Raw genomic sequence first — 15,720 nt, 5'->3', positions numbered from 1 at the left:
TGACACACCCACACCCCAAGGCCCTACCTGTGTAGGTGGGTGTGGTGGAGCGGGAAGAGGGAGGTAGCCGGGGATGGGAAGGAAAAGAAGGGAGGGGAGAATGCCCCTCCTGGGGCCAGCCCCCTCGCTGACCCCAGTAGGCACCCCTGTCCTCTGGTACCCACCAAGGCGAGGAAGCCCAGGCCCATCCAGACCGGGGCCTATGGTAGCAGCACTGTCAAGCCCCACAGGACCCGGGGCAGCCACCCTACCCCACCGCAGAGGAAACTGTACCCACCCCAACATTCAATCATCTCCCAGACTACACAATACAACAAACACCCAGGTTAAGTTTATTCTCCACCTCTCCTATGTCTCTCCCCCACCTGCAGAATGGACTCCTGCAAGGATGGAACAACCTCCCTGCCAGTTGAAGAGCCCTCCAGTTAGGCCGATGCACGAGAGGCCCCCTGTGCCAGGGCTGAGCCCTCGTGCACCCACCCGCCCACAACCTTGGCGACACACCGACGAGGACCCCAGCACGGAGACGAAGTACCCCCGAACCCCAAACCCCCACGCCTTCCCCGGATCCACTCAGGGGCAGCCAGGCCACCAGGCCAGTAACCTACGCTCGCCAGCACAGACCATCCTCCAGCCCCGCTGCACGCAGCCACGAGGAGAAAAACCTCTAAGAGCGACCAGAGCCACTAACCAGGTTATGAACACAACCCCCGGGCTAAGACCTCCAGGGATAACATCTCTAGGGGTCCTCCAGGCGCCCTAAGCCCGTCCCAACCTCCACATCAACCACAATAGCTAAGGCGGGACCAAACCACGACCCCCTACCCCCGCTAGGTGATGGAGTGATCAAAGGAGCCCAGAGGGATTGATCTAATGTGGTGGCAGAGTCTATATCGAGACTAATGTGATCTATTAGATGGTTTCTATATTGGCTAGAGTTAAGATTATTTTTATTTTTCCAGTTCATGAGGACCGTTTTCTTGGCGATGCATAGGGCAGTAAAAACCATGTGGACTGTATTAGTTTCTGTAGTGACATCATCCAATTTTCCCAACAAGCATACTAAAGGGGAGGTTGGAATTTTACATTTCAGACACTTTGATAAGTCTTCACATATCTCGTGCCAAAACTTCTGCACTGGTGGACAGAACCAAAGAGCGTGGATGTAACTGTCTGGTGTATTGCCTTGACAGTGTGAGCAGTTGTTGGAAGATGTATAGCCCATCTTCAACATCCGATGACCTGTATAGTGCACTCTATGTAGTATTTTGTATTGTATTAATTGCAGACTGGAATTTTTAATCAATTTAAATGTTTTTAAGCATACCTGAGACCAGAAGTTTTGGTCTAAGCTGACTGATAAATCTGCTTCCCACTTTGCAATAGGAAGGGATATTGATTCATCTATTTTAGAAAGTGTTCTGTATATTTTAGATAATAATTTGGGGGATTTAAGAGTAAGAAAATGTACCGCACTTGGTGGTGTTTGTAATTCAACTTGACTGAGGTTAAATTTCTTTTTTACTATGGATTTAATTTGTTGATATTCTAAAAATCTTTTCTTGTTGACCCCATATTGTGTAACTAGTCTGTCAAATGGAATAAATTCTGTTCCCTCTAATATATGTTCTAAGTATTTAATTCCTTCACAACTCCATTCTGGGAAATTAATCATATTATTGTTTTGTAATATGTCAGGGTTATTCCAGATAGGTGTACGTTTGCATGGGATTAATGAAGACTCCGTTATTTTTAGAAACTCCCACCATGCTGTCAGAGAAAAGCTGATGTTGATGCTTTTAAAGCATTCATGTCTTTTGATGTTTGAGCTAAAAAATGGTAGGTCTGAAATCTCTAGATCATTGCATAGTGCCTGTTCAAAATCTAGCCAGGGCTCATCTAAGAAGGTATCTAAGGAGTACACTTTCCACTCTAACCCTCACCTGTCAGCATCTCATATAGATTATATTTTTATGTCCAAGTGTATCAGTCAGTTAGTTCAACAGGTAAATATTGGTCATATAGGTCTCTCTGACTAGGCTCCTGTGGTCCTAACCGTTCAACCCATGAGACATATTGAGCCTCCATGTCTTGGAAGATGAGTGCACTGTCCCTTTTGGATGAGAAATTTATACATTTCATAACAGACCAAACAACATTATTTTTAGAAATACATGTTAAAGAGGAGATAGACCCGAGAACTTTATGGGATAGTTATAAGGCTTACATGAGAGGGATGATTATTTCATACACAAGTCATAAAAGAAAACAACAATTAACAAGGCAGTTAGAGATAGAGAATAATATATAAAAAAAGCTGGAGAAACAATATTATGTAACAAAATCAGCTGAAACATTAAGTGAGCTTAATATTGCCAGGACAGCTTTGCGTAATTTGATAATGTGAAAGGCTGAAAGAGATGTTTGTGCCAGACGACGGCTTTTTGAATCAGCTAATAAGCCTAACCGCTTTCTGGCTCGTCTTGAAAGGAATACTCCAAGTTTTTTTATCACAGCTATTGTGGATTTGATTGGTGAGAGGCAAGTAGCAAACCGTCAGATTAATGAGTGCTTTAGAGAACTCTATACAAATTTATACCAGTCTGAAATGGACATAACAAGGCTTAACTCAGGGTTTTTCCTAAACGACTTAGTATTCCCTCAGGTCTCTGAAGATCAGCTTAGCCTGCTGGAGTCACCCACACATTGATGGAGGTGGATAAAGCTATATCTGCACTCCAGTCAGGGAAATGTCCTGGGGCAGATGGCTTCCCAGTAGATTTTTTACTGTAATGAAAGTGAAGTTAAATAGTTTATTATTAAGGGTTTTTGATAAAGCATTCGAAGAACCGAAACTCCCAGAATCTATGTGCCAGGCTAATATAACATTGATAGCTAAAAAAGATAAAAAATCCAGAGTCATGCTCATCTTACAGGCCTATTAGCCTTCTTGGTGTTGATAATAAGATACTTTCAAAGATACTGGCTCTTAGGCAAGAAAAAGTAATGTGCTCTATTGTGCATGCTGACCAGACAGGCTTTATTAAGGCGAGGAAGATTTGGGTTTGGGAAAAAGTTTCTGGGGTGGATCAAAATTATATACAAATCACCAATAGCATCTGTGTTAATTAACGGCTTGTTATCCCCAATTACATTGAGCAGAGGTACAGCACAAGGTAGCCCATTGTCACCACTATTATTTGCTTTGGCCATGGTCATTAGACACAATCCAAGTGTTCATGGAGTTAAAATTGGGGATAGACAACATAAAACTCTGCTCTATGCAGACGATATTCTTCTGACACTGACTGACCCTGCTAACTCTCTACCTGTTCTTACTAGGTGTATCAAGGACTTTGGTCTTATATCTGGATACAAGGTAAATGTTGATAAATCTGTTATAATGACTGTGTAGTGGAGGGGACATTGAACCTTTATATGTTAAACCTTTTCACTGGGCACCATCAGGTTTTGTATATTTGGAAGTTACACCAAATGTTAGTCACTTATATAGAAAAAATATTAATGGAATGGTTCAAGATCTTTGAGAGATGCTGAGAAGATTTTGGGAAGAATACATCTCATTAAGATGGTAATCTTACCGAAAATATTATATCCCACAGGCATGTTGTTTGCAATTTTGAAATCAGAAGATATTAAAGCAATCAATAAGGCTATGGTGGATTTCATTTGGGCAGGAAGAAAACCCAAAATTAAATTAGACACACAATTAGCTTGCCATCACCAGTGTGTGAATGTGTGTGTGAATGGGTGGATGACTGTAGTGTAAAGTGCTTTGGGGTCCATAGGGACTAAGTAAAGCGCTATACAAATACAGGCCATTTACCATTTTACAGTTACCGAAAGATCTGGGCGGGTGGGGAGTGCCAAATATAGAAAATTATGTTCTCTCAATACAAGCGAGGATTCTTTCTTTCTGGATACATGAACGTTCTGATCTGCCAAGGCTAAATATTGAGGAAGTATTATGTAAACCATCCTCGCCTGTTAACTTTCTAGGGAAACATCTAAATGACTTACCTCACGTAATAAAGCGTAACCCACTGATATATGTGGATGTGGGGAAAACTGAAAAAACCTTTTAACAGCAGCCTTCCGTTTAATATTTTGTCAATGCTTATAAATAATCCAGACCTTCTGCTGCAAAACATAGGGTTGAGCTTTGTGGGATGGCATAAAGTAGGTGTAAAGAGATTTTATGACCTCTTTAAACATGGTGAGTTTAAATAATTTGAATCCTTGAAGTCCCAGTATTCTATGTCAAATACTGAGTTTTATAAGTATTTGCAATTGAGACATTATGTGTTAAAAAATGCTAAATCTTTACAAATCGCAACAGCCTCTTTTCGGTTGGAGAAATTTCTTCTGGATAAAAGGGAGCATAAACATTTTGCATCAAAGTTTTATTCAGAGATTTATGCCCTAATTGTGCACAAATTAACATGGTTGAGAAAATCTTGGGGGACGTTGCTTAAATGTGAAATAGATATACAGGCATGGGACAAAATCCTGCTCCTTCCATCTAAAATCTCTGTTTGTAACCGATTTAAAGAACTGCAGTACAAAATCCTGCAATCTGTACATTTCTTCATATATTTATAGTAAGTATAATATGGGAACATCTCCAAATTGTCTCAAGTGTAAGGCCAGAGTGGGCACTAGATTCCACTGCTTGTGGGTATGTGCTATTATTCAGTCATTTTGGAAAGAGGTCTGCGCCAATATTAGTACAGCCATTGGTCATCAGGTGACAGAAAACCCATTAATGTGTTCATTGGGATATATTCCTGTCTCACTGGTACAACATGAGCATGTAATTCAGTCACTGTTAATGTTGGCCAGGAAAAGCATTATGTTGAGATGGGTGGGGACTGAGCCTCCCTCCATTTCTCTATGGAAGTCGCTCATCATTGATGTTATGACTCTGATCAGGTTGGGACATTATATTGATGGGAGCTCCTGAATTTTTGTGGACAAATGGAAGAAACCACTGGAAGCACTGGAAATAACCTGTAAACTGGATCCTAATGGACAACAATTATGGACATAAATTATCACAAGTTCTCTGTGGACTCTGGAGAATGTGTAATACTCTAGTGCTGTGCAGTGTTACTGTTTTGGATGTGAACCAGTCTTGTATTTGTTGGGGGAAAAAAAAAGTTAAATAAAAGTCTTAAAAAAAGAAAACACTGCATACTTTTTCATTTCAGACGATACAAAGATTTTTTTTCATGTATAATGAAAGATGACAATTAAACTGTAGCCACGCCTTAATGACATAGGCCTAAATGAACTTTAATTTCCTTCTCCTAAATTTATATAAAACAAAGGTTAATGTGCCCTAAAAATCTAAAAAACACAACAAAACATGGTGTCTCAATAGATAGTACCGTTGAATGCATTACCTCGGCCTCCAGTAACACTGTGAAGAACCTTGGAGTCGTCTTTTTAACCAGGATATGACCTTTCTGACACATTTTTGCTGTTCATATAAGATCATCTGATTGTTGGGGTTTCCTCCAAATTATTGTATGGTTTTAAGTACAATAAAGCATTCTGAGGTCGGCCAGAGGCTGACTTGATCCCTTATGACGTATCTACTTTTCAAAATAAACATTTACTCAGTTGTAGAGTGTCACAGAGAAATGGCACATTCTTGAAAATTACTTTGACTTGGATAGTTCGCTATAGAAGATTTTCTCAGTATTACTGTTGGCTTTTTGCCTTATAATACAAAAAAACAAAAAAATATTAATGCCACTGTTTTGATCTGGGACTACATAAAAATGAATTGAATTTCATATTTTTTTAACTTTCAATATAAACCTTGTCACCAAATAAAACATAACAAAAGTTGTGTGTATGAGGTGATGTTAACAAAAGTTAAGTTTTGAAAATGTAAAATAAATGGATAAAACTTATAGGCAGTTTGACAGTTCAGACATTTCTGAATTGTTTTCTGGGTTGTTATTTGCTACCCCGGTTTGAATTATGAGCATGGCCTTCATTTTTTTTTTAGATTCAATTTAATATTTGAAATTATTCTTTAGATTTATTTAAATTCTTACACATTTTAAAAGTCTTCAGCAACTTATAATTTCTCTATATTGTTTATTTCAGAGGCCAGACTTTTATCTAGTTTCTCTTCTTTTAAGTGCTCTGCTGTCTTTATGAAAGTGTTTCAACATTGTTCTTTGGAGAATGTTTTTCAAGCTAAATTAAAGCGTTAGACCAGTGATAACTTACCTCTGCCAGTCCTTGATATTTATTATTGAGTGATTTGTATATATTGTGCTTTTTCTTAAATCTGTAAATCTGTAACATATTGTTTAGTCTAGTTAATAGTCTGTTACTGTTACTGGATTGGGGCAACTGTAACCCACATAATTTCCTTAGGGATTGATAAAGTATGCTGATTCTGATTGAGCATGATAGATGTGCGTGGGTGTGCAACTCTTATCAGCTTTTTTGAGCTATGTTTCATGGGGGCTGGCCTCGGTCTTTGGAAATGGGAACAACAAACAACTTGTTTTTAATTGTGTCGTTCTGGGTTTTTTTTGTTTGTTTGTTTTTTTGTCTTTCATGTAGTACATGTTTTATATATTTTTGTTAAAAAAGTGTGTCAGCATGTTCTGTCAGGTCATTTCACCAAGTAGAAATTTCTACTTGGTATATTTTGTATATATTTTTTAAGTTACACTTAAGTTAGAGATGTACAGAGCATGTAAGGAAAGCTAAACAAAAATACAGGGGTTCACAGTCGTCAGTTTACTGCATTTTAAAACAATGCAATCCATGCATTATTAGTAAAATTACTGTTAAGACATTTATTTAATACATTTTAGCAAATTGTGTTATTAAAGGTTTTATTTATTTATTCATCTTCAGGATTCAGAAGATTCTTCCCCATGAATTTTGCATATGATGATGATATGATGCATATGATGAACGCTTATCTCCAAAGCCGAGGTCAGACGGCAGGTCTGGGCCCAGCGCATGCTGCAGAACTGGCTTACTCTCGCCCACCCCTGTTTGTCATGTGCTTCTATGGTGTAAAAAGATTTATGTGCTTTTGTGCTGAGGAGTTTTTTTCTGTTCTCAAACTGTTCTCCCATCAGCAGCTCAGTCTGGGTGGAGCTTATTTCTCCCCTCTTACCTCATGTTGTGTATTTTCGCTGTTTTTCTTTTCAGCCTACCTCTCTGACATGTCTCCCCAATGTGATGTTGTGTAAGTATGTTTGGTCGGACGGTTCCTTTGTGAGTGCGCATGCGCCAACCAGCATGCTGCCTGCTGTAACCCATAATTTCCTTTGGGATCAATAAAGTATTTCTGATTCTGATCATAACTAAATACATAAATACTGGAGGTTGGACACTTATTTGGGGGACATGTACCAATTGTTGGATTTGAAGTGAGTTTTTGAAACAGAGTATAAAAATAAATCACAATAGTATTATACTGTACTAAGATTACATGGCAGACAACTTGAGTAAGCAGGCAGGACTGTGATTTTTACTCCTATGACTGTTAATTTATTGGGGAAAAAATTGCCATGCCATGCTTTCATGTTCATGAAACATTATTTATCAATAACCGTAGAATGCAAACATCATATTTTGCTTTCTGCTTGTCCAGTGTGCATAACCCCTGTTGTTATATTTATAGAGCTCATGAATGAACTTTAATTAGCACTGCTCTCCCTAGTGGATGCACACGAGATTACCACTGGTTTTCATAAATGCTGTTAACATTCATGTTAACATTGTTCACATAACAAGTGGAGGATGTCATTAGAGTCAGGTCAGCCAGAAATCAGTCAGGAATCCACCAGTTATCTGTGATGGTCCTGTCAAGAATGAGGCAGCCATTGAAAGCTGCTGTATCTGTATCTGCAGCATTACTATGATGACAACCACACACTCTGGGTAGTACTGGATTGCAATGTAAAACCAGTCAATCCGATTAATGGACAAGTAACTAATGGAAAAGGGACTAGTCTCAGTCAGATTGTGTCTCAGTTTGTTCCTGATGTGTTCCTGACTCGTTCTTTGGTAACTAGTCTGCAGCGTCCTGTAAAGTGCTGCAGACATGTTGGATGAAGAGCAGAAGAACAGACAGACTGAGCCTCCACAGTCGACCATGTCTCACACACATCAGCACAGAAACCATGAAGATCTCATGTGTCTGCTCTGAACGGTCAAGGAGCCACCAGATGACTCCTGCTAACCATCGGTATTATGGGTAGTGTAGTAGGAGAGACTCACCTGACATGAAATAGTGCCGGAAATAAAAAAGAAGACCTCCAGAAACCACAAGAAAAACAAGGAGAACCAGGAGAATTAGGAGAAATGTGGCCCAGGATGGAAACTGTTCTGTAGAGAAACATAAAGAAAATAGCAACATGACCTTTTGACCTACAGCTACATTCCTGATCTCTAACTCTATCTTCTAATCATATAAAAATATTATCTGGCTCCTTTTGTTTTGAATGGCAGCTAAACTCTATCAACCATTGCTATGGTTACCAATAATTGAGAGATCATAATAAATGTTTTGGGGGTCAAATCATTAAAATCTCTGGTTAGAATAAGAAACGTTGATTCTGACACATTTCTTAAAACAAAACAAAACAAAACAAATAAACCCTTAACAGTTTAATGTAACTGCTGACCAATGGAAAAAGTAAAAAATATATTAGAAATATATTCACAGACGTGTGTGTGAATACTAAGGTGTTCTAACTTTCTTTCTTATAAAGCAACAAACTATTTCTCCAGGCTAAATGATAATCTTCTAACGTTGTGATATGCCATTTCCTCTCCAGCTTATGAGTTATCTGCTTTAAGCTACGTGTTTGAGAATTATACAATAACAAAGTTTCAACTCAGTTCTTATGAGGGTAACACCAGGATCCTGTTTTCGCTTCTCAACAAACATCTTCAACGCCCTGAGGTTTACCCACCACACTTCTATTCATCTGAAACCCTTAACTCATTGATGCTGTTCTTCACCACGTACAGTAATAACGTTCTCCAGCAACTCAGTTCGAATGTTGTGTCTACCCCCTCTTCAGAACCTTTTCTCCATTTTGAACCTTTTCCCACCTTTCATGTTCCTAATATATCTGACATTTCTGAGTTCATATATAAATCAAAGCCGGCCACATCTCATCTTGATCCTCTGCCTACAGCACTTGTGAAATATTGCCTCTCTTCCTTACTTCCACTAATCTCTGCCATCATTCACTCTTCCTTCGCCAGAAGAGGAGAACAACAATCATCTCAAGGCGCTTAATATTAAAAAGTAAAGACCCTCCAGCAGAATCAGGCTCTCAGAGTGGTGTACAAATAGGTGAGCAAAGAATAAACACCAAAGAAAAACCCTTCCAACTCAATCTCTCCACCTACCCAGTCATTTTTGTCTTTGCTTTTTTTTGCCTTACATTTGACCAACTATCCCCTTCAGTTTGACCCCTGACCTTTGTCCATAGCGCTGACTTTTGACCTGTAAGTACAGCAAGTATTTGGGTTTATGTCTGACCTTTGACCTGCAGCTGTATATCTATCAGTCTCCTTTCTTCTCTTCCATCACTGATGGAGCAGGTGTAGTTGCCGCTGTCAGTCAGTTGTGGTTTTCTCAGAGTGAGGCTGAAGTTTCCAGTGTTCAGAGCATCAGGCCTCATCGATGTGCGCCCGCTGTAACGCTGGTTTTGCTCTCCAAGATCATCTCCTTCTTTTCGTCGTAGGTGGACAGATTTGTTATAAAGATCATTGTAAGTCCACATCATGGTGGAGTCCTTCTCAGGTATTAAACCTGAGAACTCACAGGGCAGCAGGACAGACTCTGCCCCCTCATTCACCTCCACCACCACAGCCAGGGCATGCTGGGAAACTGAGGACAGGAACAGAAACACAAATGAACTGCATCCTGTGCAGGAAGCAGAGAGACCAGTTTACAGCCAGACAGTCCAATTTAATTTAGACAGTGAAGTCAAAGAAAGTGAGCAAGACCTCACAAGGCTTGAAGAAGTCTGAAGGATGTAATCCACCAAAGCAAAACATGATCTGTTATTCATTTCAGGAGAGTAAAATCATTCTGTGTATTTAATTATAAATGATTTTTGCTAAGTTTACAGTTAATGTTGGAATATACACCTCTTCCTGGTCTTTATGTTACAGTCCTGATCCAAAGTTTAAGACCACTTGAAAAATGGGTGGAAAAAATCATATTTTTCATGTTTGGATCTTAATAAGGTTCCAAGTAGAGCTTCAACATGCAACAAGAAGAAATGGGAGTGAGACAAAACATTTTTGGAGCATTTATTGAAAACAACATTTAAAGTGAAACAGGCTGTTTAACAGCTGATCAATAGTTTAGGACCACATGCCTTTAAGAGGCCAAATCTGTGCAAAAATGTGGATTCGCTGTCATTTTCTGTCCGGTAATCACACTGTCATGATGCTCTGATGGCAAAGGCAAAAAAAAAACCTTTCCCTTTTCGAATGTGGTCAGTTTGTTGAACTGCATAAGACGTGAGAAAATAATTTAGGGCAAGAAATCATCCCAGGCTACTCATGATTGGCAAAGGCAGGTCATGTGGAGAGGAGAGAAGTACACCCAAGTGCAGATAAACAGATCAAAAAAACTGCACAAAAAAGCTACTAAAACAACAAGGAAGGGGAACTGAGAAAAAGTAACTAAAACCTAAACAGGGGGAAAGCTAAACACGAGAAAACCTCAATAGAGGAAATTGGAGCAACCTGGGGACTTGGAACCATGAGGAATCAAATAATGGCCGATGATCAGACAACCCAACGAGGAACAAAGGAAACACCCATAATATATACACAGAGGGTTACGGGGTGAGGTGGAAGATTTCTTTTCTGATGTATTAATCACATATTTTAATCATATCACTTTAGTTCACTCCTGTCACCAGTTGTATGTATGCATGTATAATGATATCACAAGTGGGTCCCATGTTTATTGCACTTTCACGGAGGGCCCATTGTAAAGTTCAAGACATCCATCCATAGAGTGGGAGGGGGTCAAGGATGAGCTAGACTGAAGGCACATGGATATATGATGTGCTGTGGAATGTTCTTTCTTTGAGAGTGTTTGGGAAGGTATAAAAGAGTTTCAGGCAATGTCAATATTCAGACAACCATTTTGGTGTTTGACCTGAATGTTTTCTCCACTGCTGTGTTTTTCTTTTTTAGTAAACCTCACTTCAAAAGAGATGCTCATCTGGTGGTTGCAATTTTATTTAAGATTTTCCACAACAGAGGGAATACACAACAGGAGGGAGACATAGCTGAACATAATCTGACATGATGAACCAAAGGAAGCAAAACTCAAAACACTGAACATGGGATGCAAGACTGTCTAAATAAAACAGGAAACAAGAGGCATTTACAAGGACACAGACTTCACACTGTGATGTGGAGACATGACTGACTAGGGAAACAGATGCAACATGAGAATAACTAAACGTGGGACAGAAAACTAGAAACTAGGAACTATAAATATAACACAAGCAGAAATCAATAAAGAGAACCAAACCTATACTAGAGACATGAAACACTTAACAGCACAGGAACAAAAGCTAAGAAGGAGGAATTACCAAAACATATCCAGAAACGAATGAAACGAAGCATATTAGTAATCAAAAAACACAAACATGGAGTCACCAGACTCCGGACCTTGGCAAAAACACTACTTTGTAGATTAGGACTGTCACAATATCAGATTACCACATGACCAAATTATCATGATCACAAAAATTCCTGACAATGTTCTTATCTCAATGTCTGTGCAGATTTCAGAAACAGAAAGAAAATATTAGTCAAATTAAATGTTAAATGTCTTTTCAGCCTCTCACTCTTTCTCAAGTAGATAAACCTGTTTCTGTTTTCTGCTGTACTCATGATCTTTCCCCAACACACACACACACACACACAGACACACACACACACACACACACACACACACACACACATGTCCCCCTCTTCCCCTCTACTTGACTAACTGTGATGCATCTGCACACAAAAAAAAACTGTAGAATTGCTTAAAACGAAATAATTTAACCAATAAACAGTTAACAGACTCTAATCCAGTAACTGACTCTTACTCAGGTATCCATGAAACATATTTCCATGGCTGCTGTAAACCTTTCCTGCCTGAAATAGGCAGTTTACTCACTTCAAGACTTTTAAATATATTCGGAGCTTCTTACCGAGGAGCAGGAAGGCCAGCAAGTTTTTCATCATCCTTCAAAGAAGGACAGCAAACACAGAATCCTGATCACTCCGCTCATAACTGAGTAAATCCACATCTCAAAACTCTGCCATTCCTGTCTCACTGCTAACGAACAGAGAGGATTTCCTGCTGGGCTGTGATCCAGAAAACTGGTTCAACATGCTCAGAGGCTGAACTTGAAGTTGATAAACCCTCCAGGGCGTGGGTGCGTGATTCACCGTGGTAAAAGCAGAGCCTCCATTTGGTTTGAGTTTATTGAAAGAACCACATACGTTTGAAATAATGCCACATATTTGAACTGGATCAATAACACATAAGAAAGGTTATCAGAACACCATCAGAATCTGAATCCCAACATTAAGGTGGATGTGAAAGAAACCCTGCTTGTCTCCAGGTGTAGCTGAGTGTGAGAGAAGTGCTCAGGGACCATCTACAAAGTGCAACACCACAAAAACATGTTGCTGCTTCACTGATATACAGTGGTGTTTCTCCCAGATCACTTTATACTGCAGGGCCATCTGGTCCTTTCAATCATTCTGCCATAATAAATAAAAATGTGAATTTTTAAACTGTCTTGATGCATGCTCAAACAAACAAGCTTTATTATTTGTCATATACAGTATCATACAGAGAACGGTGTGTAGTGAAATGTTCTTGTGTGTGTGCTGCAGACAAAGCCATGCCATTCCAGGGTTTTTTGGTTAGCATGAGGGGTGAAGCCAGGATCCTTACTGGATACTGGGTGGGAATCAAACTTGCAACTCCTGCTCCTAAGATGTGTAGTCTTACCACTGCACTACCCAGCTACTCAGTCATTGAGGTAAGGTTCATCTGGAGATAGACTGAAACCAATCAAAAGGAAACATTTGAAAGAATCCAAACTAAGGTGAAAGAAGAAAATCCTCTGAGGAAACTCACTGAAACTGAAGTGAATCCAAAGAAAAAGTCCAAATGAAATCCAAATAAAAGTCAGTAGAAAATACAAAGTAGAATAAGTGAGCTTTGGATGGCTGCTTTGGGACTTTGTTTAAAGAGGTTCAGTGTTGACTTGATCTCACTGATCCTCCAAACATCAAATGAGTGAACATCAGGAGCACATCTGCACTCTGGCTCCATTTATGTGACAAACAGTCTGAAGGTGTTTGTGCTCCTTCACAGCTCCGTCTCAGGAGCTTCATCCACCTCAAACAGCAGGAACAACACTTGGTGAGGACACCAGCCACAGACTGAACGACTTGAACGACTATAGACCATTTGCACTCACTCCAATCATTGTGAAGTTCTTTGAGAGAGTGGTGCTGGCCTACATCCAGAGCAACATCACAGACACTCTGCAGTATGCCTACAGGCCCAATAGGTCCACATCAGACATCATCGCTGCTGCCCTTCACTCTTCACTCTCCCACTCGGAAAACAAAGACAAAGAAAACAATACTGTCATCCCACACAAACTCACTCACAAGCTGGCAACACTCGGCCTGCACCCCACCCTATGAGACTGGCTACAGGACTTTTTGACTGGCAGGCCTCAGTCTGTCAGGATCGGCAACAGGACCTCAGCCAGCATTATTACAAACGCTGGTGTCCAACAAGGTTGCATCCTCAGCACTATCCTCTACACCCTGTGCACCCACAACTGTTTCACCACCAACAAAGACAACATCATTTTTGAAGTTCGCAGACGACACTGCTGTGATTGGTCGCATCACTGGAGGAGACAAAGCGGCTTATAGAAGAGAGGTGGCCGGTCTGGTGTGATGGTGTGAGGACAACAACCTCACCCTCAACACTGACAAGACAAAGGAGATGATAGTGGACATGAGGAAGAAGAGGAGGCCTCACCCACCGCTGTCTATCCAGGGCCTTGAAGTGGAGAGGGTGAGCAGCTTTAGGTACCTGGGCGTCTACATCACTAAGGACCTCACCCTCGAGACGAAGGTTTAGAAGTGTGAAATCCAGAACATCCAGACTCACTAACTCCTTCTTCCCCACTGCCATCAGACTCTTGAACAGCTGACCCATTTTGAACAGTAATAATAATTTTTTTTGCACATCAGGTCATCTTACATATTAAGCTCCAGGTCTTTTGCACACATCTGTTTCAAATCTCCATATTTTGTCTCCTTTTCTGTCTACAGCTATTTATTTGTACTATTTGTATTTATATGTTCTATTTCTATTGTATATATTAATCTGCATCTGTGGGTGGACAGCAGAGAAAGAATTTCATTGCACAAAGAAGTGCCTTTTCTCTTGTGACACATGATAATAAACACTTTGAATCTTGAATCTTGAAGCACAGAGACATCTTTGTGCTTGATATCACAAACACTCTTTGCAGCATCTCTGCACCATCAACACAACAGCAGCACATGTAAAACATGTATATTACATTATATCAGCCAAGGTACCTTGGGTGATTGTGACCTACACCCGTTTTCTCGGATTCTCCACCATTTGACCCTAGAACTGCAAAAGCTTCTTGGATGAGAGGTGAAACATCTTTAAGTGACTTAAGGAAGTCCAGGCGCTTTTTTCTTTCCATGCTCCTTAGACTTAACAGATAGTGAGACTCCTTCTGCTTATCAGGGATAATCTCTAGGTGACTGCTAAGCAGAAAACAAGGTCTTTCTTTCTCTGTGTGTGTATATAAGATGCAAGGGCGGCGGCTGTTGGGCAGAAATCATCCTAGTGTTTGGCTGGGATATTTCTCTCCACATTGTTTTGTGTTTATTAAACCCACTTCAAATAAAGCTCACGAAGGTTGTGTTGTAAGTTATTGTTAAAATTCCCATAAACAAAGCATTTAAATGGCATTTCAATTCTGGCCAAAATCGGGCAGACTTAAAAATAAAGTGCTATTTTAAGTGCTTTAAGTACATTTTAAAAATGATATTGCCTTTAAATAATAATGATTAAAATTTGAACATAAATTGGAGTTTTTCTTCTTAAAAAATAACACAGAAACATAAAAGGTTGTTTGACCAACTTTACCTTTAAGTGAGTAGTTAGCCTTACCTTAGCCAACATTAATTTGTACATTAGGCTGTGTGATCATTGAACATTTTAGTGCAAAAAATAACAAACCCATTGGACTCACAATACTTCTTCTGAGATTATTGTAGCTCCTATGTGTGCATCAGCGTAATCGGTATACCAGGACATCTAGCATCTAGCAAAAGTTCCCCTTTGCTTGGAATGCAAAGTGTCATTAAATGCGTTGTTTTCTTTTACGTGTTATATTTTTCAAATGAATTGATCATAATTACCGCCTTAAATTCCCACTCCTAATTATATTATATTATAATATATTATATTAGAAGCTGAATCACAGAGACAGAAATAGAGGACAGAGATGTAAATGGCCTGTATTTGTATAGGGCTTTTCTAGTACCTACGGACCCCAAAGTTGTAAGAAGTGAAAAGATGATTGTGGAACT

At 39.7% G+C, this 15,720-nt stretch overlaps 1 protein-coding gene across 2 annotated transcripts in view; it reads right to left on the bottom strand.

The window, feature by feature from the left end:
- Positions 1–12,401, bottom strand: part of LOC146521113 (butyrophilin-like protein 2) — a 33,409-nt gene extending 21,008 nt beyond the window's left edge. Inside the window, exons 1-3 of one of the 2 annotated variants that reach the window (XM_085154392.1) lie at positions 12,258–12,401; positions 9,563–9,913; positions 8,287–8,394 (exon numbers count right to left, since the gene is read on the bottom strand). In XM_085154392.1, the coding sequence (XP_085010518.1) occupies positions 8,287–8,394; positions 9,563–9,913; positions 12,258–12,291 (493 nt within the window). In that variant the 5' untranslated portion in view covers positions 12,292–12,401. The remainder of the gene's footprint in view (positions 1–8,286; positions 8,395–9,562; positions 9,914–12,257) is intronic. The other variant, XM_085154393.1, reaches the window with a different exon arrangement.
- Between the last annotated feature and the right edge of the window lie 3,319 nt (positions 12,402–15,720).

This window comes from Neolamprologus multifasciatus, chromosome 3, assembly GCF_963576455.1.
Source record: "Neolamprologus multifasciatus chromosome 3, fNeoMul1.2, whole genome shotgun sequence".
NCBI lineage: Eukaryota > Metazoa > Chordata > Actinopteri > Cichliformes > Cichlidae > Neolamprologus > Neolamprologus multifasciatus.
The sequence above is the reverse complement of the archived record's forward strand: the minus strand, read 5'-3'. Positions and strand labels throughout refer to the sequence as shown.